The 26,430-nt window shown below is 44.4% G+C and overlaps 1 protein-coding gene and 1 non-coding gene across 2 annotated transcripts; one reads left to right on the top strand and one right to left on the bottom strand.

Annotated features, from left to right (window-relative positions):
- Positions 1–2,800: 2,800 nt before the first annotated feature.
- Positions 2,801–3,421, top strand: LOC105709929 (cofilin-1-like). Its single transcript, XM_064370537.1, has one exon. The coding sequence runs from the start codon at positions 2,833–2,835 to the stop codon at positions 3,331–3,333; it is 501 nt and encodes a 166-aa protein (XP_064226607.1). The 5' UTR covers positions 2,801–2,832; the 3' UTR covers positions 3,334–3,421.
- A 13,115-nt stretch (positions 3,422–16,536) lies between these two features.
- On the bottom strand, positions 16,537–16,610 carry TRNAN-GUU (transfer RNA asparagine (anticodon GUU)). The gene has a single exon. It is a non-coding gene; the product is annotated as a tRNA-Asn (tRNA).
- Positions 16,611–26,430: the final 9,820 nt, after the last annotated feature.

Consider the following 26,430-nt stretch of genomic DNA (forward strand, 5'->3'; position numbering starts at 1 on the left):
CCCAGCTACTCGGGAGGCTGAGGCAGGGGAATCACTTGAACTCGAGAGGCAGAAGTTGCAGTGACCCAAGACTGTGCCACTGCACTCCAGCCTGGTGACAGAGCCAGACTCTGTCTAAAAAAAAAAGACGAGTTCAACTCCAGGTATGGGCATGGTGGCTCATGCGTATAATTTGGGAGGCCAAGGCAGGAGGATTGCTTGAGCCCAGGAATTCTAGACCAAACTGAGAAACATAGTGAAACCCTCTCTCTACAAAAAAATAAAAATAGAAAATGTGCTGGATGTGCTGCATGCCAATGCACCTGTAGTCCCAGCTACTCAGGAGGCTGAGGCAGGAGGATCACTTGAGCCCAGGAGATCAAGGATGCAGTGAGCAGTGATCGTGCCACTGCATTCCAGCCTGGGCAACAGAGCAAGACCTCATCCCCAAAATAAAATAAAGTAAAATAAAATGTGAAACAAAAAAAGAGTTCAACTCACTCTGTCAACATAATTCGTTAAATAGTATTTGCCATAGACCATTTAAAACAAATTCCTGGAGCGTCACTGGTGTCTTGCAGTATCTAGATCTCCCTCCCATAATGATTATAGAGACACAGTATAAACTTTTATTTGCCAGGAAAATCTGTAGCTATTTAACATCTGCCAGCACTCCTTGGGTCACCCTTGAAGAAATCAGATATGATCTTACTCTGGTCTTTAAACAAGGGAAACCAGAGGTGATCCCTGGAGCTTCAGAAGACTCCTAAGACCCAGATAGGCTACAGCAGCTCTGTTTTACTAAATTGGTGAATTAATTGGTGAAAACAAAAGAAGAACACATTTTTAAAAAATTTTTAAATGAGACTGCCTTATCACTAAGGATACATACATAATGGTTTAATAAATAAATTTGTTTTTTATTTGCCATGTGAGCTCCTGTTTCTTTGAGCTTCTGGGTCTTGCTTCTAGATTCTTTACCAGATTACATCTTCGATAGCCCCTGAAAATTTGGAGTTACCTGAGAGTCGAAGACCCCTGTCCTGCTTGATTCTTCTTACTTGTGCAGTCATCTGAGAACAAAATTCAAAAAAGACCAGTCATGATTTAAGCAGGTCTTATTTCCCAGACTGCAAACAAACATGGAGTTCTGTCTGGGACCAGAGACATAACTACTTGATGCTTGATTCCAGGACACTCTGATGAATTTTCCCAGGTCGTGGGTTGAGTCTTTAGAGAGCTTGCCTGGCAGGCTTTCCTGAGCCCAGCATGAAGGTTGTCATCTCCACTTGCTTTGCCCTGAGTCTTTATTCCCACAGATCATGGGACTCGTATCCAGGTGGCCTCTGGACCCCTCCAGCCAAAGTCTCCAAGTCCTGGCATGAGGCCAGCACCAGACCCATGGCCGTGTGTTTCACTGTAGCTTCCATGCAGAACCTCCTCCCTTCTCCGAGGAGATGAGACATCCCTGTCCCACCTGCCATCAGGAGACAGCACACAACTCAAGCCTTCTGTTACTGTGTGCCCTTGGGTACTCAAGGGGAAATTCCATGTAAGAAGCTCCTGAAACAGCTAATTTTCTCACCACCTTGTACTAGCACACAGAGTGCCTAAACCATGCCAAAGTCAGCATGATTCTTTATTATTTTTTTGAAGTAAACCGATTAATGTTACCTATTTAATCCCCAGAACAATCATGCAACATTCAGGGGCTGGTATAATTTTTTAGGTGGGAAAACAGAAATCAAAATCAATATTAACCTGTCCAGAGCTAGTAAAGAACACACATAAGCTAGAGGTGTGGTCTTTGGATTACAGAAACCAGCTGCCACTGTTCCTTCTCTCTTTCTGCCCAATAGTTTCAGATAAATACCATCATCCCTGGGGAGGCCTCCTGCCCTAACATCCATACACCATGAGGGATGGAGGGGCTGGTGATTATCATGGCATCCTCAGCCCAATGTGTTTCTTCTTGGAGCGCCTCACCAGCCAGTCCTGACTCTGTCATGGTCCTAAGGTGGTGATTACAAAGCAGGACACCAGGTTGAAAAGTGACTTGTGAATAGGGGTAGGCTCCTGTGAACTCAGGACCTTGGGAGCGACTGAAAGTCTTCCTAAGCTCTGTGGCCAACTTCCCTGTGCTGAATTTTCTGGCAAGGCTCTCTGCCAGCTGGCTTCCTTTAGCCAGCTGCTCGTGGAAACGCTGCTCCATATAGTGGTCAATGTTATTGCTCCTGAATAGCTCCTCAAAGGTCTTTACTGTGTTCTCGACATGCTGGATGAGAAGAGAAGAGGCTGCTCTCCCAATCTGCATCTTCTGCCGTAGATGGGTTAACTCTCCAGCCTCATCCTGGATCAAATAACACTTCCTAAAACAGAAAAAAAGAAGTAAAGGTAGATAGGTATACCTGTTAGGTCACAGCACTTTAGGAGAGGGGACTGGAGAGTATCACCAAAGGAGGCCACACACTGAATTCTAGCGTATGTTTAGTGCCCTGAATATGGTAAAAGGAACGAAGGAAGGAAAATAAAAACAATCTTATGTGATGATCCCTTCGAAGACTGTCATTTTCCCTGCTTGCTGGGAAGAAAGGGAAAATTGTCATTTTCCCTGCTTGCTGCAGAGGAAAAATCACATGATCCTACTAATAGATGAAGAAAAAGCATTTGACAAAATTCAACACTCATTAATCATGAAAACTCTCAACAAGGTGAGAATGGAGGGGAACTTCCTTAACTTGATAAAGAACATCTGTAAAAACTCTACACGAGGTTCAGTCAGGTCCTGGCAGCGGCTGCAGCACTCTCTTCTTCTGCGGCTTTCCGTGCCCTCTCCTTTTCGCTTCCGGAAACATGGCCTCTGGTGTGGCTGTCTCCGATGGAGTCATCAAGGTGTTCAAAGACATGAAGGTGCGTAAGTCTTCAACGCCAGAGGAGGTGAAGAAGCGCAAGAAGGCTGTGCTCTTCTGCCTGAGTGAGGACAAGAAGAACATCATCCTGGAGGAGGGCAAGGAGATCCTGGTGGGCGATGTGGGCCAAACTGTCGATGACCCCTACACCACCTTTGTCAAGATGCTGCCGGATAAGGACTGTTGCTATGCCCTTTATGATGCAACCTACAAGACCAAGGAGAGCAAGAAGGAGGACCTGGTGTTTATCTTCTGGGCTCCTAAGTCTGCGCCCTTTAAAAGCAAAATGATCTATGCCAGCTCCAAGGACGCCATCAAGAAGAAGCTGACGGGGATCAAGCATGAATTGCAAGCAAACTGCTATGAAGAGGTCAAGGACCACTGCACCCTGGCAGAGAAGCTGGGGGGCAGTGCCGTCATCTCCCTGGAGGGTAAGCCTTTGTGAGCCCCTTCTGGCCCCCTGCCTGGAGCATCTGGCAGCCCCATACCTGCCCTTGGGGGTTGCAGGCTGCCCTCTTCCTGCCAGACCGGAGGGGCTGGGGGGATCACAGCAGGGGGATCCCAGCAGGGGGAGGGCAATCCCTTCATCCCAGTTGCCAAACAGACCCCCCACCCCCTGGATTTTCCTCCTCCCTCCATCCCTGACGGTTCTGGCCTTCCCAAACTGCTTTTGATATTCTGATTCCTCTTGGGTTGAAGCAGACCAAGTTGTGGGGCCTCCCAGTTGTGGGGGGAGCCTGTATTTTTTTTTTTTTTTTTGAGACGGAGTTTCGCTCTTGTTACCCAGGCTGGAGTGCAATGGCGCGATCTCGGCTCACCTCAATCTCCGCCTCCTGGGTTCAGGCAATTCTCCTGCCTCAGCCCCCTGAGTAGCTGGGATTACAGGCACGTGCCACCACGCCCAGCTAATTTTTTGTATTTTTAGTAGAGACGGGGTTTCACCATGTTGACCAGGATGGTCTCCATCTGTTGACCTCGTGATCCACCCTCCTCGGCCTCCCAAAGTGCTGGGATTACAGGCGTGAGCCACCACGCCCGGCCCAGCCTGTATTTTTTTTAACAACATCCCCAATCCCCACTTGTTCCTCCCCCTTCCCATGCTGCCAACTTCTAACCGCAATAGTGACTCTGTGCTTGTCTGTTTAGTTCTGTGTATAAATGGAATGTTGTGGAGATGACCCCTCCCTGTGCCAGCTGGTTCCTCTCCCTTTTCCCCTGGTCACTGCTACTCACGGAAGCAGGACCACTAAGGGACCTTCGATTAAATAAAAAGACAATAAAAAGACTCAAAAAAAAAAAACCAAAAAAACAAAAAAAAAACTCTACATGAATGTCATACTAGAAACTAGATGCTTTCCCATTAAGATCAGCAATAAGACTGGACATGGTGGCTCACGCCTGTAATCCCAGCACTTTATGAGGCTGAGGCCGGTGGATCACGAGGTCAGGAGTTCAAGACCAGCCTGACCAAGATGACGATACCCTGTTTCTACTAAAAATACAAAAATTAGCCAGGCGTGGTGGTGGGTGCCTATAATCTCAGTTACTCAGGAGGCTGAGGCAGAGAATTGTTTAAACCCAGGAGGCGGAGGTTGCAGTGAGCCTAGATAGTGCCACTGCACTCCAACCTAGGCTACAGAGCAAGACTCCATCTCAAAAAAAAAAAAAAAATCAGCAATAAGGCAAAGATTTCCCCCTTACCACTCCTTTTCAACATCATACTGGAAATCCTAGCTAATGCAGTCAGATAAGCAAAGGAAATAAACAGGATGCAGATTAGAAAAGAGGAACTAAAACTGTCTGTGTTCGCACATGACACAGTTATCTGTGTATTATAGAAAATCTCCAACATGGTGAAACCCTGTCTCTACTGAAAACACAAAAATTAGCCAGGCATCGTGGCATGCGCCTATAATCCCATTACTGGGGAGGCTGAGGCAGGAGAATCGCTTGAACCCAGGTAGCGGAGGTTGTAGTGAGCTGAGATCATGTCACTGCACTTTAGCCTGGGCAACGAAGCAAGACTCTGTCAAAAAGAAAGGAAGGAAGGGAGGAAGAAGGGAGGGAGGGAGGGAAAGAAGGAAGGAAGGAGGGAGGGAGGGAAAGAAGGAAAGAAGGAAGGAAGGAAGGAAGGAAGGAAAAAGAAAAGAAAAGAAAAAAGAAAAGCTGAAAGATCTGACAACAAAAATCTCCTGGAACTAGTAAGTGATTATGTCAAGGTAAAATCTAACAAAACATGTACAAGATCTGTATGGGGAAAACTATAAAACTCCATTGAGAGAAATCAAAGAAGGACTAAATACACAGAGAGACATTCTGTGTTCATGGACAGGAAGACTGAATATTGTCAAGATGTCAGTTCTTCCCAACTTGATCTAAAGATTCAACACAATCCCAATCAAAATATCAGCAAGTTACTTTGTGGATATCAACTAATAGATGCTAAGGTTTACATAGAGAGGCAAAAGACCCAGAATGCACAACACAATATTGAGACGGAACAGAGGGCTGATACGACCTGACTTCAAGACTTACTGTAAAGCTACAGTAATCATGGCAGTATGAGATTTGTGAAAGATAGACAAAGAAGTGAGTGGAACAGAATAGAGATCCCAGTAGACTCCAAAATACAGCAGATTGATCTTTGACAAAGGGACAAGGGCAATGCAATGGAGAAAAGATCGTATTTTCAACAAACGGTGCTGGAACGGCTGGACCTCCACATGCAAAAAAAATGAATCTAGACACAGACTTCACATTCTTCACAAAAACTCACTCAAAATGGATCATAGGCCTAAATGTAAAACATAAAACTATAAAAACTCCTAAAAGTTAACAGCAGCAGAAAATCTAGATGACCTTGGGTTTGGTGATGACTTTTTATTTAGTTTATTCATCTAAAGATTCAATGCAATATCAACTTTAATTTAGAGACAGAGTCTCTAAAAAAATAAATAAATAATTTTCTTTATTTGCTGGAGTGCAGTGGCATGATCATGGTTCACTGCAGCCAAACTCTTGGGCTCAAGTGATCCTCTTGCCTCAGACTTCCAAAGGGGTGGGATTGCAGGTATGAGCCACGGAGCCCAGCTGCCTGGTTGCTTTTCAGATATAACACAAAAGGCACGATCCATGAAAGAAATAACTGATAATCTGGACTTTATTAAAATTAAAAACTTCTGCTCTGCAAAAGACTCATCAAGAAAATTAGAAGACAACAAACTGGGAGGAAATATTTGCAAAAGGCACATCTGGCAAAGGACTGTTAACCCGAATACACAGAGAACTCTTAAATTCAGCAATATTGAACAATCCAATAAAAAATGGGCAAAAGACACCTCACCAAAGATGATGTACAGATAATGAATAAGAACATAGAAAGATGCTCACATCGTACGCCATTAGGGAATTGAAAATTAAAACATGATACCACTCTACACCTGTTAGAATGGCAAAATCCAGAACACTGTTAACACCAACACTGTTAAGAACAACAGGCATTCTCATTCGTTGCTGGTGGGAATGCAAAATAGTAAAGCCACTTTGGAAGACAGTTTGGCATTTTCTTGTGAAACTAAACATACCCTTACCAAATGACCCAGCAATCTGCTCCTTGGTATTTACCCAAATGAGCTGAAAATGTATGTTCACACAAAAACCTGCACATGGTGTTTACAGCAGCTTTAGCCATAACTGCAAAATCGTGGAAACAGCCAAGATGTCCTTCAGCAGGTGAATGGATAAATTTTGGTACATGCGATCAATGGAATATTATTTGGTACTGAAAAGAAATGAGCTATGGAGCCATGGAAAGACATGAAAGAAGCTTAAATGTATTACTCCATGAAAGAAGCTGCATACTAAAAAAGCTGCATACTGTATGACTCTGACTATATGACACCATGGAATAGGCAAAACACTGAAGACAGTGAAAAGATCAGTGGTTGCCCCGTGCTGGGGAAAAGGAGAATGAATAGACAAAACACAGAGCATTTTTAGGGCGGGGAATAGTCATTCTTTATTATAATGGTGGATACATGCCATTATACATTTATTCTTGTGTCAAAATCCATAGAATATATACCACCAAGAGTGAACCCACTGCAAACTGTGGACTTTGGGTGATGATGATGAGTCAATGTAGGTTCATTGATTGTAACAAATGTTATCACTTGGGGGCAAGATACTGAGTGAGGAAGGCGGTGTGTACGCAGGGGTAGGGGGTGAGGGGAACTTTCTGTTACTTTCCACTCAAGTTTGCTGCGAACCTAAAACTGCTCTAAGAATGTCTATTAAAAAAAGAAAAGAATATGTAAGGCCAGTTGCCTCGCCGACAGCTCGGTCGCACACCCTGCCCCCCCTTTTCTTCGAAAGCTCGGACATGCTCGGGCAAGTTCGGACATGCTCGGACATGCTCAGGCATGTTCCCTTCTCCCCTTCTCGCACAGCCTGGCCTTCAAACAAAGGCTTGTAACCCTACCCAATAGTAGCCCTGCTTCGTCCACACCCTGCTCTCCCACAACCAATCGAGCTCCTTCACTCCCTATAAAACCCTGTGCCTGAGAAAAGTCAGTGCGACTTCTCCGGCCCCTCCTGTCAGGCCGCAGAACCTCACCCGGGAGCTTGAATAAACCCTTCGCATTGGATCTTCTTGTGCTGGCCTCAGTTTCTTTGTTTTAAACTCGGCGAGAACAAACCTTACACAATGATCACAGGGGTATAGTTTTTAAAAATATGTTTGACAAAGTGGGTGTAGTGTGGGCTTTGTGAATCGAGAGCACAGGATTCTAATGTTATCTCTGCCAGAGGCTATTATGCAACTTTGATCAAATGACTATCACTTGGGGCCTAAGTGTTCTAGCTTCTAAAATGAGGAAATGAGACTAACTGACTCCAGAGGTTTTGTTTTGTTTGTTCTTTTGGTTTTTTGTTTTTGAGATGGAGTCTCACTCTGTCGTCCAGGCTGGAGTGCAGTGGTATGATCTCAGCTCACTGCAATCTCCGTCTTCCAGATTGAAGCAATTCTCCTGCCTGAGTTTCCGGAGTAGCTGGGATTACAGGCGCCCACCACCGTGCTTCACTAATTTTTGTGTTTTCATTAGAGACTCACCATATTAGCCGGGCTATCTCAAACTCCTGACATCTAGTGATCCGCCTGCCTCAGCCTCCCAAAGTGCTGGGATTACAGGCGTGAGTCACCGCGCCCGGCCTAGAGTTATTTTACATCTAAATAACATTATTCTCTGAGTCAGTGAAATTTAAGGGGACTATATTGGGGAGTGACCTAATGGAGCATGAAGCAGGATTTGAATCGCTTCCAAAGCTGTGCAGCACTTGGGCGAATTAGTGACAATTAGTATTTTCAGTAACTGGTGCTCAAAGGCAAATGTGTAATGGCTTTACTCCATATTATTTAAATGCTTCCAAAAAGCTGTAGGAAAATGGCCATTAAAAACAAACTGACAAATCTAGCCAACGGGCAACTATTTGACAATCTAAGCTTATTTTAAAAACTGAGCTTATCAAATTGCCATTCCGGAAGCCAGGGACCTGAGTTTCCATAGAGGATGGAGTAGGATGGAGGGACCTCTGGATAAATCTACCTCCTTGGCCGGGCGCAGTGGCTCACGCCTGTAATCCCAGCATTTTGAGAGGCCGAGGCAGGCGGATCACAAGGTCAAGAGATTGAGACCATCCTGGCCAACATGGTGAAATCCCGTCTCTACTAAAAAAAATACAAAAATTAGCTGGGCGTGGTGGCGGCACCTGTAGTCCCAGCTACTCAGGAGGCTGAGGCAGGAGAATTGCTCGAACCCGGGAGGAGGACGTTGCAGTGAGCCGAGATCACGCCACTGCACTCCAGCCTGGCCCCTGGAGACAGGAGACTTGTCTCAAAAAAAAAAAAAACAAAAAAACAAAAAAAAACTACCTCCTCGGGCACTCAGATGGTTTCGCATTCACCAGAGTGACATATGAAGAAATTAGGAGATTCCAACATGCTCCCGTGGATCCAGAGAGAGACCATTCATGTGATTGGAAGATTTCCAGCTCAGGTACCCATGAAGACCATATTGTAAGGTTTGTTCTTGGGTTCTTGCCGAGTTTAAAAGGAAGAAACTGAGGCCAACACCAGAAGATCCAATATGAAGGAATTTACTCAGACTCCCGGGCAGGGTTCTGCAGTCCGACAGGAGGGGCGGGAGAAGTCGCACGGACTCCTCTCAGACGTGGGGTTTTATAGGGAGTGAAGGAGCTCAATTGGTTGTGGGAGAGCAGAACTACTATTGGGTAAGGTTACAAGCCTTTGTTTGCATACAGGACTCGGCTGCTATTGGCTAGAATCACAAGACCCTGCTTGCATACTGGGCTCTTTAAGGGAAAGCCAGGCTGTGCGAGAAAGGGAGAAGGGAACATGCCCGAGCATGTCCAAGCTTTCGGACAAAAAGCGGGGGACGGTGTGTGTGTCCGAGCTCCCAGTGAGGCAACCGGCCTTACACATATATTTGGTGAATACATGCAATGTTAGAATAAAACCACATTTCTCTGAATAATATAAAGTCATTACTCATAAAAATTTTACAGATTTTTATCTAAAGAAGTTTCCAGGAAGATGTTAAGAGAAAGTCCTACAATTAAGGTATGGAGGCTGGATGCAGGCCCTGAGAGCTGCTCTGATGAGCAATGACTTAACGCTGATAGTGAGAAGTCTCTTACCCACTGAGGGATACAGAGGAGAATTCTGCTTCCTCGGGCCAAGGCTTCTGCTTATCCACTCCCTTCCTATCAGGTCCCTTCTTCTCTGCGGGCTGACGCATCCCAGCCTTCAGTTGGAGCATTTTCTCCTGAAGTGCTCTCTTACAGCCGTCTTTGAATGGAAGGACAGAGATGAAAGGTGTGTATGTTTTTCTCCAAAGCTACCTAAAGGAATTGAAACAAAGTCATGGCTTACAGAAGTTAGATTATTAGTGGAGATCCTGTAGGAGGATGGAATCTCACGAGCAGAGCCTACAAGGAAATAGAGTGAGCCTACCATGTGCCCCCTTGAAGAGAACGTCCTCAGCCACGAGGACCCAGCCACCCACTGGGGTCTGGGGGTGCTGTGATGAGGAGGAAGGGGAAGGCCCACACCCACAGGTGTTTCAGAAGAAAACAAATGAATGAAAACAAACGGGGTTTAAATTGAGCTAAGGGGTGAGTATTTTTGTTTCTTATAGTTGAGATAAGGTTCTTATAAAGTTCCCAGGGAATGTCCTAACTTCCTTCAGAGGTCAGGAAGCATTTTTGCTTCCAGAAGTTTTGAGAGTCATGAAGGCAGGAACACATTTTGAGATGCCAGAGCTCAAATCCCATGTCACCGGGACATCAACAACAGTGCTATGGGGAAGACTCGGGGTGGCAGCTCTTGAGTTGCAATCACAGAATTAGAATGTGGAGGTAGCTACAGAACCCAGGAAAGTCCCGCCTTCTGATGGCCTGCCACACTCAATGCAAGGCTGCCTGTTTCACCCTGGAGGTCCCTGCATCAGTGGAGGACACCCCCTCCTCAGCCAGCTTTAATATTTGTGTACACTTTTGCTTATATTGCCACCCAATTTCTAACCACAGCAAAATAACCTAAGCATGCCTCTCCTTGGAAACATCCAAACATTTTCTCAGCAACTTTTGTTTTTTGGGGACAGTTTCAATAAAAACAATTCTTGGGGCTTTTCCTAAATGATTTTTTTTTTTTAACTTCTGGTGATTCTTACTGTTCCTTTTTAGGAACTCTCTAGGTTTTCACTTCCTACATTCTTTCAAGAGTATAGTGACCCAAAGCTGGAGTATAATCATCTAACTATGACTAATAAATTTAGCATCATGCTGTATTACCTTTAATACATAATAAATAATATATCCCAATGCGATACTTGCTTCCTTTCCCTTGCAGTAGCAATGCGTAGGGGTTTCATTTAATATGACGAAGTCGATTTTAACCTTCCAAACTCCCACCCCACTCACCTTTGCTTTCACTCATGGGAAGGCTCAGTCCGTATCTGGTTTGCCCACATTCCTGGGCTATAAACCTCTAGACCTCCCAATTTGCGAGGCACCATTTTTTTGGAGGGTACTGAATTTTTATTTCTGTCTCCTTTGCACCCTTACCAATGAAAGCTGCTTTCAGACACTCTCTGCTGGCCTTTCTCCAGCACAGAGCTGAATTTGCAAATGCCTTGAGGGGAATACCTTTACCAAGTGTTCAGTTCACGTCTCAATTCACTCTAGAATCTTGGCTTTTCAAGTCACAATACCTGGACAGCTCCACATGTCTACCACTCCCCACCCCCATGAGGTTACTTAAAGTGCTGCTGTTTTCTCTGACTCTTTTTTTTTTTTTGAGACGGAGTTTCGCTCTTGTTACCCAGGCTGGAGTGCAATGGCGCGATCTCGGCTCACCGCAACCTCCGCCTCCTGGGTTCAGGCAATTCTTCTGCCTCAGCCTCCTGAGTAGCTGGGATTGCAGGCACACACCACCATGCCCAGCTAATTTTTTGTATTTTTAGTAGAGATGGGGTTTCACCATGTTGACCAGGATGGTCTCGATCTCTTGACCTCGCGATCCACCCACCTCGGCCTCCCAAAGTGCTGGGATTACAGGCGTGAGCCACCATGCCCGGCATGTTTCCTCTGACTCTTAACCACTGCCCTCTCCCCAGCTTCTCACCCTCTTGTCCCTTGCCAGGAAATAGCAAATGCCCTGAGGAGGCAAAAATTGTTTCATTCCAAGAGCTCCTCTCTCTCTCTCTCTCTCTCTCTCTCTCTCTCTCTCTCTCTCTCTCTCTCTCTCTCTCTCTCTCTCCCCCTCCTCACTTTCTGTAGCTGGCCCTGTGGGTCCCAGCTTTTCAAACAGAATTGCTTTAAACCAGATTCTATCTACTTTTTTTCAGAGGGAGTACTGGTTTGCTACAAAATTCCATCATAACTGAAAGAGGAAATCTACAAATTCCAGGCAAATCAAAATTTCCTACTTTGATTTCTGAAGAAAACAAAAAAAGAGAAGAGGTCCCTGGTAGGTACATACTTGCATTTTTCTTGTAAATCTTGGGTTAAGTTTGAATGGATATTAAAGGCTCTTGCTAGACTCATGTGCAAAAGATTGTCTACCGTCAGCTAAACAATCATGCCTGTCCAAGGTCCAAGAATTTGATGAGTTTGGATCCAGTCCCCTGATGCACTAACAGAGATCCTGTAGGAGGATAGAAACCTGCTATAGGATTCTACGTCTGCACTTTGAGTAGACCCTTCAAGTAACCAGTGTTTCAGACACCTGGCCATGAATGTAGGGAGAATAGGTCAACCAAACCACTGAACACTTCTAATTTATTTTAGGGAATGTTGAAAGTTCTCACTGGTACAGTTAGAAATGAAAACAAAGACATAATAATAGTAATGATAGTAATAACTGATTCAAGAGCATTATTCTGTGACTGGCACGGTTCCTAAGTGCTTTACTGTGGAGTAACTTATTTAGTCCACATAACAGCCCTGTAAGATAGTGTTTTTTTTTGTTTGCTTGTTTTTTGTTGTTTTTTGAGACGGAGTCTTACTCTGTCACCCAGGCTGCAGTGCAGTGGCACAATCTTGGCTCACTGCAACCTCTGCCTGCCAGGTTCAAGGGATGCTCCTGCCTCAGCCTCCCAAATAGCTGGATCACAGGTGCCTGCCACCATATCGAGCTAATTATTGTATTTTTAGTAGAGACGGGGTTTCACCATGTCGGCCAGGCTTGTCTCAAACTCCTGACCTCAGGTGATCTGTCCACCTTGGCCTCCCAAAGTGCTGGGACAGGCTGAGCCACCGCGCCTAGCTGATAGTGTTGATTATTACAACCCCTTGTTGCAGATGAGAACATTGTACTGAAAGGCTGAACTTACCTCTCCAAGGGTCCCATCATCTCTATGACAGTGAGAACCAGGACTCATCCAGGCAATTTGTCCTCCAAACCTGTGCTCTGAGCCATTAGGCTTGGTGGTAGCTATGAAGACTCCACTAAGATGTGCATTTCCTCCTTGCTTAACCTCCAAGATTTCAAGGAGAAAATGGAAATTAAAAGTGAAGCCCACAAGAGTGTCTATTATTTTAAAAAGAAGGAAAGAAAATTACCAGTGTTGGTGAGGATGCAGAAAAACTGGAACCCCTGTGCACTGCTTGTTGCTGGGAATGTATTAGGTTGGTGCAAAAGTAACTGCAGTTTTTGTCATTACTTTTAACAGCAAAGATTGCGATTACTTTCACACCAACCTAATAAAATGGTACAGCTACTGTGGAAAACCATATGGTGGTTTCTCAAAATATTAAAAATAATTATGATGATGCAATAATTCTCCTTCTGGGTATAGACTCAACAGAACTGAAAGCAAGGACTCAAAGAGACATTCGCACACTGACATCCCTAGTGGTATTACTCCCAATGGCTAAAAAATGAAAACAACCCAAGTGTCCAACGACAGGTAAATGAATAAACATAATGTGGTATATACATGCAACGGAATATTATTCAGCCTTAGAAAAGAAATTCTGACACATGCTACAACATAGATGAACCTAGGGACATTGTGCTGAGTGAAATAAACCAGTCACAGAAGGAAAAATCCTATTTGATTCTGCTTATATGAAATACCTAAAGGAGTCAAATTCATAGAGACAGAAAACAGAATGATGGTTGTGCCCGGGACTAGGAAGGGAAGAATGGGAAATTAATGGGTATAGGGTTTAGGAACTTTAGTCTAAGAAAGTAGAATATTGGATGCGAACAATTCAGTTTTCCTTCTGTTCCAAGATCCCCTTTAGCTAGAGCAATATATCGAAGTCACAGTTCTTAAGGGAAAATCATTGTCTATGGAGATCATTCTTGTGGATAAAAAGTGCATCAATAGTAGATCAAAAGATATTCCACTTTTGCAGATATTGACACCTGCTGGACCCATAGGATTTTACCTAGTATTAGATAGATAAGATGTGAACCACTTCTCAACACTGCAGACTCAAATACCAGGAAATACTAAGACTCTCAGGACAAACAAATAGCCCATTAAAAAAGACTCACAGACTAGATAAGCTTTCCTCTACCACCTAACAGAGAATGTATCCCAGTTAACCACTAAGCCCAGATGTTTGTTTCATAGAATCAAAACCAGAATTCCGTGTTGATCGCTGATGGGAAAAAATAATTGACAACGTACAAATGAGAGAGAGAGGAAAAAATACTTGTCTAAGAATTACATTTAGTGTCTAAAAGCCAAATAGCTCAATTTCTGCTCATGAGATGTAACAGATGAACTGAGGGAACATATGCCAATAGCTCTAAAATTGTAGGTCTGTATGGGATGCCCGTCAGGTGCAGGATTCTGTTACTATGATGATATGTCTCAGGTGGGCAAATCTTTGTGGAAATAGCAAGAAAAAAGAAAAACTGTCAATGAATAATATAGAGCTAGCGTAGTGGTTAATTTTTTGTGTCAACTTAGCTAGACCACAGTGCCCAGGTATGTGGTTAAATGTCATTCTGGAGGTCTCTGGGAAGGGGTCTTTTGGGTGAGATGAACATTTTTTTTTTTTTTTTTTTTGAGATGGAGTTTTGTTCTTGTTACCCAGGCTGGAGTGCAATGGCGCGATCTCGGCTCACCGCAACCTCCGCCTCCTGGGTTCAGGCAATTCTCCTGCCTCAGCCTCCTGAGTAGCTGGGATTACAGGCACGCGTCACCATGCCCAGCTAATTTTTTGTATTTTTAGTAGAGATGGGGTTTCACCATATTGACCAGGATGGTCTCGATCTCTTGACCTCATGATCCACCCGTCTCAGCCTCCCAAAGTGCTGGGATTATAGGCGTGAGCCACCGTGCCCGGCCTCTTTTTTTTTAATACTGAGTTTTACTCTTGTTGCCCAGGCTAGAGTGCAATGGCAGGATCTCAGCTCACCGTAACCTCTGCCAAAGGAGATGAACATTTGTATTAGTAGACTTTGAGTAGAGCAGCTTGCTCTACTTCATGTGGGTGGACCTTATCCAATCAGTTGAAGGCCTGAATAGAAAGAGATTGACCTTGCTGCGAGAAGAGGAAACTCTATCAACAGAACATCTTAGTATTTGAATAACAACTCTTCTCTGGGTCTCCAGCCTGCCTGCCTTGAACTGTCACGATCACGTGAGCTAATTCCTTAAAATAAATAAAGATAGGTAGATAATAGATAGATGGATGATTCCGTTTCTCTGGAGAACTTTGACTAATCCAGACAGCATACTAATTTACCCTTGCCATTTATAGAGGGAAGAGTGGAGGAATAAGTGTCAGGAACCAGGAAAGTTATTCTTCCCTTGTGTGAGCTGCTTGGCACAAAGCTATTAAAGAGGTGACTCTGGCTTGGCCTTCTCCAGATCTGGTCACCACAGAAACAAATTATAGTTATAGAAAGTATCTTGAAAGTTTAGCTGAAAAGCAGATGGGGCAATACCCTACTGCTTAATGTCCACCATGTCATCTGTTGTACCTCCCCGTAGTTAAGTCAGGAGGGGAACACTCCCTTTATCTATTTTTTTATTTTATGTGTGTGTGTGTGTGTGTGTGTGTGTGTGTGTGTGTGTGTGATGGAGTCTCACTCTGTGGCCCAGGCTGGAGTGCAGTGGTGTGATCTCGGCTCACTGCAACCTCTGCCTCTGGGGTTCAAGTGATTCTCATGCCTTAGCCTCCTGAGTAGCTAAGATTACAGGTGTAGGCCATCACACCCAGCTAATTTTTGTCTTTTTAGCAGAGATGGGGTTTCGCTATGTGGGCAAGGCTGGTCTCAAACTTCTGACTTCAGGTGATCTGCTCACCTTGGCCTCCCAAAGTGCTGGGATTACAGGCATGAGCCATGACGCATGGCCCCTTTATTTGATTATCAGACAGATGATTAGAAAGTTTATTGTGCTAACAAGAGTATGGAGAAAAGGATCTCTGAGTTGAAAAAATAAACTGAAATATAAATTGGTGCCACTTCTATGGAAGGCAAATTTACAGGGCTTATTACTTAAAATAAAAAATGTGTACTCTAACCGCTATGATACAGCAATTGCACTTCCAGGACTCTACCCTATAGAAATACACGTAACAATTAACAAAAGATATTTGTTCAAGAATGATGACTGCAGCATTATTTGTAATCATAAAATAATGGAATCAACTTAATTTCAAAAACAACACGTAAAGGGTTAGATGATGGAATAAGCAAAAGAAGAAATACCCTCATCAAAAGTAAGGCAGAGGATAATAATCTTGATTCTACTGATAACATTATTGATTGAGCAATTATTAAATCTAGGCACATCCTGCAAATAAGGCATTATTACCATCCTCATATTACAGTTGAAAAAAATATTGAGGTACAAAAAGCTTGTCAGTAGCCCAAGGGCACACACAAAAAGAAACAAGATTTCACCCAGAACCCCTGCACAGATCACACAAAGTCTCTCTTGTTCCCTGGTCCAAGAACTTCTGTACCTTCCAACTACATTTCTTCCCAGCACAAACTTCTGGGAGGATGAGAAGCAGCCACTAAATGACAGGAGGGGAAGTGAGGTATTTGGCTTCAAGGGAGAAGACCTCCTTGGGAATTATAAAAGGTCAATGACAATAACGTCCCTGGGTGGGCTCGAACCACCAACCTTTTGGTTAACAGCCAAACGCGCTAACCGATTGCGCCACAGAGACACAGATAGAAATGTTCTTTCATTCTAAAAGGGGGTAAGCTGTCACTAAAAGCTAGCTAGCACCGTCCGCCTTTTGCAAAATGACTGAGTAATCTCTCCAATGCCTCGGAAAGCCGGAGCAGTCAGAGAGACGAAACCTGTGACTTGTCTGTCAAGTTTGAAACCTGTGCGTTGGGTGGTTCTCAAACGCCCGGCGCCCCGCCGTGCCGCCTCACCTGCCTCGGAAGCCAGCGCCTCCGGAGATGCCGGGATCCTGTTAGAGCGACTTGGGCCCCAGGGAAGCTGACAGCCCAGGGCGCTCAATTAGGACTTGTTGAATTAATAATACATTTGAGAGACTGAATATACAATTGGACAATGGCCGGACTGTATATATAAAAATAGAACTCTGATCCACAAACTGGGGCCACCTGCCCAGGAAATCAACCTCCTTATCTACAAATAAACAGCCGGGGAAGCCAGCCTGCTATTATACAAGTCAGACTTGGCTGGGAGCCAGACAGTTTAACAAACAAAGCGTCTGTAACAATCGGTTCTAAAGGGCCTGAGCTTGGTTAGTAACTGACACTTCCCCTAATTTATATTCCCACTTGCAAGGTAGGACCCACCAGGGAAAGCCAAATATGCACCCCTAACCAAGCACATGGGATGCCCTGCTTCTAGTTAGCCCACGGGCAGCTTCCCCACACCAACAGCCTCCACTCAGGGCCACCTGAAGCCTTCCCTGTCGTCAGCTATAAGGCCGTCCCACTCCTCTGCCTGCCTGCAAAGCTTTCTCAAAATGCAAGTGCCGGTGGCTGACGCCCTTGCGTCGAAATAAATAACCATTGCTTTTTCATCTGGTTGGCCTTCATTTCCACACTTTGACATCTTCAAGCTTTTAGTCCTTTGAAGAATTCTGAGAGTGGAAAATAAATGAAAGTTTTTTTTCAAAGGGGGAAGTCCTTTTTTAAAAGGCTTTATTCTGGTCAGTTGGTTTCCAAGTGTGCAGTGTCCCATGGGGTAGGCAACAAAGGGGCCTGGAGTGCGCCATCTGTGCCGCTGCAGCTCCCCGCTCTCAACAGAACGGAGATCTGAGGAGTCTGTGGGGTCAGTGGGCGAGACCAGGAAAGGGGCAGGGACCAGAAGAGCCATGAAGAGGGGAACAGCAGATAGGGACAATGAGACCTCCCGGGAGACCTGTGCGGAGGCCAAGGCTGGCTCCCGAGAGATGAGAATGGTTTTCGTCATGCATTTGAATGGGAAGAAATGGAAAAAGGACTTGAAATAGAAAAAAAAAAAAAAAAAAATGCATGAACTTGTAGCTATGCAAGAACGAAACAGGAAAATATTGTGGATGTTTTTCCATCAAAAATATTAAAAGCAGCCCACTGGCCACCCCAGGTTATGGTGCGCCATGATGGTGTATAATAGAGCTCTTCCTTGTGGTCGAGGCAACCCTGGCTGGAATTGGAGCCAGAGTAGCATCTGGCTTCTTTCCTGACAAGCTTTGGTATGTGTTACAGTTTCACTTTTTAAATCCCGTTACCAACTGCACCCAGTAGCTCTGGTCAGAGAGCAGGGATTACTGTGTCTCCCTGCGAGGCTCTCAGGACTACAGAAGGAAACCCCCACAGCACACTAACCTAGGGCAGAGTCTCTGGAGCAGGTTAGAAGGGGCTGTGTCTGCGCATGTGCAGGAACCATCTCAGAAGGTAAAGCCCTGACTCTCCAGGAGCCTTGTCTGTGGCTTATCTGATGTAATGGTGTGGTAATAACCATTTTTCTGGCTGAGATATTTCAAAGGTCAGTAAGGCCTTTTTAGATGCAATGACAATGAGCTTTGTATGAGTTCACATTCAACAGGGTATTTTACAATAAAATCTGATGATATAAAACCCAATAAATATAATAGAACCTGAACTGGCTGTCATCCTCCGCCTCCCCTACCCCATTTTTTGGCAGGTGTGGGGGAGCACTAATAGTACATTATTGACATGTAATTCACATAGAGTAAAATGCGCAAATCTTAAGGGCATAGAAATGTAACCATCACCTAGATCAAGTTATAGAAAATTTCTGTCAGCCCAGAAAGGCCAATAACCTCCTTTAGATTCCCACCAACCTTCCTTTCACTTAGGCAAACCATTCTGATTTCTTTCTTTCTTTTTTTTTTTTTTTTGAGACAGAGTCTTGTTCCGTTGCCAGGGGCCAGGCTAGAGTGCAGTGGCACGATCTCGGCTCACTGCAACCTCCACCTCCCGGATTCAAGCAATTCTGCCTCAGCCTCCCGAGTAGCTGGGACTACAGGCGCACGCCACCATGACCAGCTAATTTTTGTATTTTTAGTAGAGACGGGGTTTCACCATGTGGCCAAGATGGTCTCGATCTCTTGACCTAGTGATCCACCCACCTCGGCCTCCCAAAGTGCTGGGATTACAGGCGTGAGCCACCGTGCCCGGCCACCATTATGATTTCTATCTTCACAGATGAATGTTGACTGTTTCTGAAATTCACATAACGAATATACTTTTCTGTGTCTGGCTTCTAATTTCATGCAGCATGTTTTTGAAACGCATCCATGTTTTGAGTGTATTATTTTGGTGTTATGGATGACTGCTATTTCTGTGTGTATGCTTGGGTTATTTCCAATTCTAGCTCTCGTGAACAAAGCTGCTATATTCTAGTGCAATTCTTTTTGTAGACATGTGCACTCATTTTTCTTGAGTTTAGACTTTGAAGTGGAGTTGCTAGGTCACGGAGTAGGTCTAAATTTAACTTTATTATTGACTGCCAAGCAGTTTTCCAGAATGGTTGTGCTATTTTACCTTCTCACCAGCAATGAGAGTATAGTTACTCCACATTCTTGTCAGTACATCTTGTCTTTCAAATTTCGAGCTGTTAAGATACCTTAAACTTGGTTTAAGGTAAAATACATTTTACTGTTCAAGCTTTTAAAATACCTTAAACCAAGTAGCTTACAAACAACAGAAATTTATTTCTCACAGTTCTGGAGGCTGGGAAGTCCAAGTTCAAGGTGCCAGCAGATTCTGTGTCTGATGGGGGCTCACTCTCTGGTTCATAGGCTGTACCTTCTCCATGCATCCTCACATGGTGGAAGGGCAAACAAGCTCCCTCCAGCATCTTTTATAGAGATACTAATCCTATGCATGCAGGCAGAGTCCTCATGATCTGATCACCTTCCAAAGGCCTAAACCTCCTATTGTCACCAGCTTGGGGATTAGGAGTTCAACAAATAAATGTGGTGGGGGAGGCAGACACACAAACGTTCAGACCATAGCAGTGCATAAAGGTGCCTCAGCACTGAGGTTTTAATTTGTGTCTAACTAACAAGGAATGATTTTCAACATTTTTTCTTATGTCTTTTGGCCATGTAGAAATTTTGTGTGTATGAAGAAAGCCTATTCCACTATTTTGCTCACTTTTAAATAGCTTGGCTTTTATTATTGATTTCTAAAATTTCTCTCTAAATATTTGTTATCTGAGTCATTTTTCAAATAAGTATACTGCAAATGACGTCTCCCAGTCTACGGCTTTCTTATGGTCATTTTTTGATGAGTAGCAGTTTTCAATTTTGATGAAGTCCAATTTTCTTTTTTTTTTTATTTTGCGACCTCTAAGACATCTTTCCTACCCCAAGATTGTCAATATATTTTCCTATATTTTCTTCCAGAAATGTATGCTTTTATTTTTAAATCTGTAATTCTTCTCAATTTCATCTCCTGATCTCAGCACAATGCTTAACCGCTATAACATCCAGTTTGCAGACCAATAGTCCGTTCTCCAAGAAACTTGCATAACCCTTGATGTAACAACATTTAGAGTCGTTTCCTGCTGTGCTCTTTGACAACGATACATCCTTGTGCTCCCACCCCTCACTCACTCCCTCTCTTGCCTTCTCCCTTCTCTCACCTCTTCTCACCCCTACAATCTGAGAAAACCAAAAAGACCTAAAACTAAGGAGAAGACCTAGTCTAATCTGTGCTCGGGATATTAGTGCACAAGAAGAAGAAAGACTGAGTCTGATCTGTGCTCAAAACACACCGGTATTCTGGTTTGTAAATCTGGTTCTGCTCCTGTGTGACCTTGGTTAAATAACTTTAACTTTATGTGCCTCAATTCTTTCTTCTGTAAAATGGGGCTAATAAGAGTAGTCTTAGGCCAAGCACGGTGGCTCACGCCTGTAATCCCAGCACTGTGGGAGGCTGAGGCAGGCGGATCACTTGAGGTCAGGAGTTCAAGACCAACCTGGTCAACATGATGAAACCCTGTCCAACTAAAAATACAAAATTTAGCTGGATGTGGTGGTGGGCATCTGTAATCTCAGCTACTCAGGAAGCTGAGGCAGGAGAATTGGTTGAATCCAGGAGTTGGAGGTTGGAGTGAGCTGAGATCACATCACTGCACTCCAGCCTGGGTGACAGAGCAAGACTCCATCTCAAAAAAAAAAAATTGTCAACAAAATCCAGACACAGCTAACAATGGCAAAGTGAAGTAGACTACTTTTTTTTTTTTTTTTAATGGAGTCTTGCTCTGTCACCCAGGCTGGAGAGCAGTGGCATGATCTCGGCTCACTGTAACCTCCACCTCCTGGGTTCAAGCAATTCCCTGCCTCAGTCTCTGGAGTAGCTGGGATTACAGGAGCCTGCCACTATGCCTGGCTAATGTATTTTTAGTAGAGACAGGGTCTTAGCCAGGCTGGTCTTGAACTCCTGACTTTGTGATCCACCGGCTTCGGTCTCCCAAAGTGCTGGTATTACAGGCATGAGCCACCACGCCTGGCCAAGCATTTTTTTTTTTTTTTTTGAGACAGATTCTCGCTCCATCGCGAGGCTGGAGTGCAGTGGTTCAATCTGGGCTCACAGCAACCTCCATCTCCCAGGTTCAAGCAATTCTCCTGCCTCAGCCTGCCAAGTAGCTGGGACTACAGGCGTGTGCCACCATGCCCAGCTAAATTTTGTATTTTTAGCAGAGAAGTTTCACCATGTTGGCCAGGATGGTCTCCATCTCTTGACCTTGTGATCCGCCCACCTCGGCCTCCCAAAGTGCTGGGATTGCAGCCAAGCATTCGTTTATGAGCTGACTGGCCACCAGTGTACTTTCTTTTCTGAAGTGTCCATTCAAGCTTTTGCCCATTTTTAAAAATGGGTGTTTCCATTTCTAATTGTGAATTGTAGGAGCTAATTATGTACTCTGGATACAGGTTCTTGGTCAAATATGTTTCGTGAATATTTTCTCCTAGTCCATGGCTTGCTTTTTCACTTACTTAATGGTGTCTTTGGATGAAAAGACATATTTCATATTGGTAAAGCCTAATTTATCATGTTTCTGTTTTACTTATTTCTCTGTAATATTAAATAAATATTTGCTTTCTGCCAAGTCATAGATATTTTCATGCATTTTATTCTAAAACTTTATTTGTGTCATTTATTCTGTGATCCAACTCAAATTAGCTTTTGTGTATGTTGTGAGTGTAAGGGTTCTTGGGTTCTTGCCAAGTTTAAGATGAAGAAACTGAGGCCAGCACAAGAAGATCCAATGTGAATTTATTCAGCTCCCAGGTGAGGTTCTGCAGTCCGACAGGAGGAGCCGGAGAAGTCGCAGGGACTTCGCTCAGACGTGGGGTTTTATAGGGAGCAGGCAAGCTTGCTATTGGCAGGTAGGCAGGGTTTGAATGCTATTGGGTAGGTTTACAAGACTCGACTGCTACTGGGCAGCTAAGACTTGAATGCTATTGGGTAGATTTACAAGACTTCTTTTGCATTTTATCGGGGTTCTTTAAGGGAGGGCTAGGCTGTGTGAGGGGGGTGGGCGTGTCTGAGCTCCCGGAGAGGGGAGCGGCCTTACAGTGAGGTAGGGACTGAGATTTTTTTCCTCACTAGTAGACATCTGGTTGGTCCAGCACTATTTGTTGAAATGACACTTCTTTCCCCATTGTATAGCTTTAGTGCCTTTTTTTGAAAAAAATCAATTGGCCATATAATAAGGATCTGTTTTAGGTGTCTCACTTCAGTTTCATTTATCGATATGTGTATCCTTTTGCCACGTTCACACTGTTTTGTTTATATTAATAAACAGCTTAATATAAGAATGTCTTCCAGGTTTCATTTTTTTCAGCTCAATAAACCTGAAATGTGTTCGTCCACCATGCCACATGCCACCATGGAAATCAAGATATGCTGTCACTTACTGTCTCTCATTTCACTAGAGGACACATGCTGTCACAAATAATGGTTGACCTCTTAGCCAAAGATCCTCTGTTGTACCCTCTGGAGAAAATAAATCTCCTGTTACCCTGAGAGCTGATCTAGAGGGCAAATGTCTGCAACATTCAGCAATGAATTTAGATTTTCCTTGGAAAAAAGTTTATTTTCAAGGTGGTTCTTTTTTTGCCATAGATTTTTTTTTCTGTTATTTATTAACATGAAGTACAATGTTTGGTTTGCAATTTCTGTTCTTTCTAAGAAGAAAAACTTTAGTAGAAACAACCAGTATTTAAAGACCATTTTATGAGACTGTCATTCACATACCATCTCTCTTTGCTGCTTTTGTTAAAATGGCATAAAGTGGGCTTTATATGCTTTCTGTATATTTTTGGAATGTGTATTTACACTAAAAACTTAAAATGAAAATATTCATCCAGACTCAAGTTCCACCAACAGTACACTTCAAATAGGATGAGTCCAACCTAAGCGAACCCACCTGCTTGAAGTGTGCAGTTGGTGTGTGTGACACACTCAACAGTATTTGTGTTCCCTGCTGTAGTGATTTTCGTGTTCCTCCCACCCCTGAAAGTCCTCGACTTAAAACCCATCTAGAACATTTTCTTTGCTAAGACTTTAAAGTATTCTTTCTTCAAGTAAGAACAGTTTTTAAATAGTTATCAGTTGCGTTCTCAGCATTCATAGAAAGCTTGGGGAGAAACAATTCAACTCACAAGTTCAATCGCCCAACGGGGCGGAGAAGGGACTGCGTTCCCGCCGGTTGCCAGGCCAAAGTCGTCGGCCTTCCCTGCTTTGGCTCAGACGGGAGACGGAAACTCCCTGCAACAGGGACCGGAGGCCGGAGACAAGGAGCAGGAGGGCGGCTGCCCGTCGCCGACGGTCCCTCCCTGCCTTGGCGCCTTCGGAGTTCCAGCTGACCCGGGGCATTACTGGAGCCGGCAGGAACTGCAAACTCCACGCGCGCGTCCCCCGGCACCCGCCCCTGCGCCTCGCGGACTCCCGGCCAGTTGAACACCGGGTCCCTCGCGGAGCTTCGCCGCAGTTTACAGGAAAGGGGTGCAGGGTTGCGGACCCAGCGGGAGGCGGGAGGAGCCGCGCGGAGAGGACCGGGCCCTGCCGGTGGCCCCCGAGAAGACAGGCCCAGAGAGGCTGATTTTGACCTGCGGGGCCAAAGGCTAACGGCGGCCTCAAAACCTAACGTCTAGGTGAGCCGCGGGGAGCGAGTTGAAGCGATCTCCATGCCTTGCTTGTCGTTTGCCAGGATTCAGAGACCAAGAAAGAGAATAGTTGCGTGGATCAAAGTCTGCAATTAACCAAAAAAGAAGCATGATCCTATGTTAGCTTGCTTAGGGAAAAAGGAAGAAGGAAGGAAAAAAGAAGGGAGGAAGGGAGGAGGGAGAGAGAGAGGGGAGAAAATGAAAAAAAAAAAAAATCAATCAAAAAAAGAAACATGAATTTCCTAACTAATCAGATGTGAGTTGTGAGGGAAAGACCTGCGTCGAGGTTTCGGCCTGAACGCGTTGAGGGTGGAATTGCCATTAACGATCGTGGGGAAAAGGCAGGTGTAGCATGTTGTAGAGAAAAGCTCCGGGTTCGGTTCCGGGGCTGGGGTCTCGCTTCAGTTTTCCATCCAGGCCGTCTCGGTTTCCGCATCCGTCTGAGTGGCTGACGCTGCCGGGAATGCAGGGGTCTGAGTCCTTTACGACGTCGAGTGTGCCCCGGTCTCCCCCCGGGCGCCTCCCGGCTCCAGCCTCCTCCCGGGAACCTGGTACGCTCGGCCCCGGCGACCCGCCGCCGTCTCTCCACGCGCTGCCGCCTCGCCAAGGCGCATCTCTAGGTCAGCGGTGAAGGGCGCGGGGACGATGCAACTCGCTCCGGGACTTGGAGACCCAGCACGTCTTCCGGGAGCGCCACTGGCTGGACGGGAACGGAGAGAGCTCCGCACAGCGCGTGTGGGCTTGCAACTTGAAAGCAGGGAGAGGACGGCCTTTCGGGACTATTTTTTGGATGGGCAGGTGGCACCAGGAAAGGTAGAGGGAGCTTTCTAGAGGTCAATGTCAGCGTCATTTCTGCTGGAACAATGGAAGGAGAGAGAGAAAAAAAAAAAGCCTGTGGTTTGTGGTTCCCTGGTAGTCTAGCGGGTAAAGTTTGGCGCTTTCCCCGCCGGCACCGGGCTGATTCCTGATCAGGGGAGGTCTCGGCCTCACTGTGAGGTGTTGTTCTTTACTGATTTGCCATCTACCACCGCTGCGGCTCAATTATTCCACGACTGCTGGAGAAACGCAGTTAATGTCGATCCTAAAATTTAAGCTATTTATCTAGGATAAATTCCAGGTAGTGGAACGGCTAGCTGAAATTTAGTGTGAATTGAAGATTCCGATGTACACGGCCCACCAACGCGTAAGCACCAATTACACTCCCAAAAGTGTGTGAGAGAGCATTTTCCACCAGCATTTAAAACCAACGCTAGAAATTATCAATCTTTTACAGATAATTTTAAGCTATATTTATCATCAAAGGATTTCTTCATAGTCAACTTTCCCTTCGACTGTAAATCCACAAGAGACGGCAAAACTGGAAGAACTGCCTAGAATTTCAGCAATCTTGAAATCAATAATCTCTCTGCTGTCTCCTGTTTTGGCACCTACCCATTTCTTCCAGGTAAGATTGGTCACAATAGAAAAATAATTAATAAATGTAATAAAAATAAAAGCCTGGATTTTTGCTCACAGTGTTCTCACCGGGTCTAAATTTCGTGAATGTGGTGCTGCTCCTTTGATAGTCTCACGGCTATGCTTGAGACTTTAGGACCCTGGACACCTGGTGCACGGGAGGGTCCCAAAACCCATCTTTGGAAGTGCTGGCAGAGTAAATGGGCACCAGTAATAAAGGCAGCGGTGCCTGAGGACCTAAGGCTGGTTGGACCCAGGGCAGATTTTTCAAAACCAGAGCGGACTTTTTTGTTCTTAATTCAATCATTTAATTTTTATTTTGATGAAATTTAAATTTGATTTAAATTTTTGTAACTTAATTATTTTGATGGCAACTTTATTTTGACGAAGACACTAGTGGAGGAAAGTCTCTTTATTGGACCATCAATTTTCCTATAAGTCTTTGTCTCAGAAAAATTTAATAATAAATTATAATAAAATAATGTTTCACATCTTACATTATTCACATTTGATTGAGTTGGCTTATGCTGTCAGTGTGTTGCCCACTGTGTAACACTACCCGATGAGTTACATTCAACTGTGTAGTAATACATATTACTACATACACACACGTATACACATGCACAACTAAATTTACATATGCATATACACATGTATACGTGTGTGTATATATATAACCATATGTAATTTCAAAAGGTAAATTAAATATAGTGGGAAGGTGTTGGTAACCTCTTAGATAGTGTAGCGCTAAGATAGCTGAATTTATGGCATGGTCTCATATACTGCGGATATCTACACTGTAATATTAAAATGACATTTCCTTGGACAACTGAATTGTCCATTTCCTGGCCCAGCATGATACACGAAAGGAGTAAAACTAGAAAGAAAATAGCCTTTTGAAGGACTTGCCTAATACGCTTCTTCC

This window comes from Aotus nancymaae, unplaced genomic scaffold (assembly GCF_030222135.1).
Source record: "Aotus nancymaae isolate 86718 unplaced genomic scaffold, 86718_ANA_hifiasm-v0.15.2.pri h1tg000108l, whole genome shotgun sequence".
Classification (NCBI taxonomy): Eukaryota; Metazoa; Chordata; class Mammalia; order Primates; family Aotidae; genus Aotus; species Aotus nancymaae.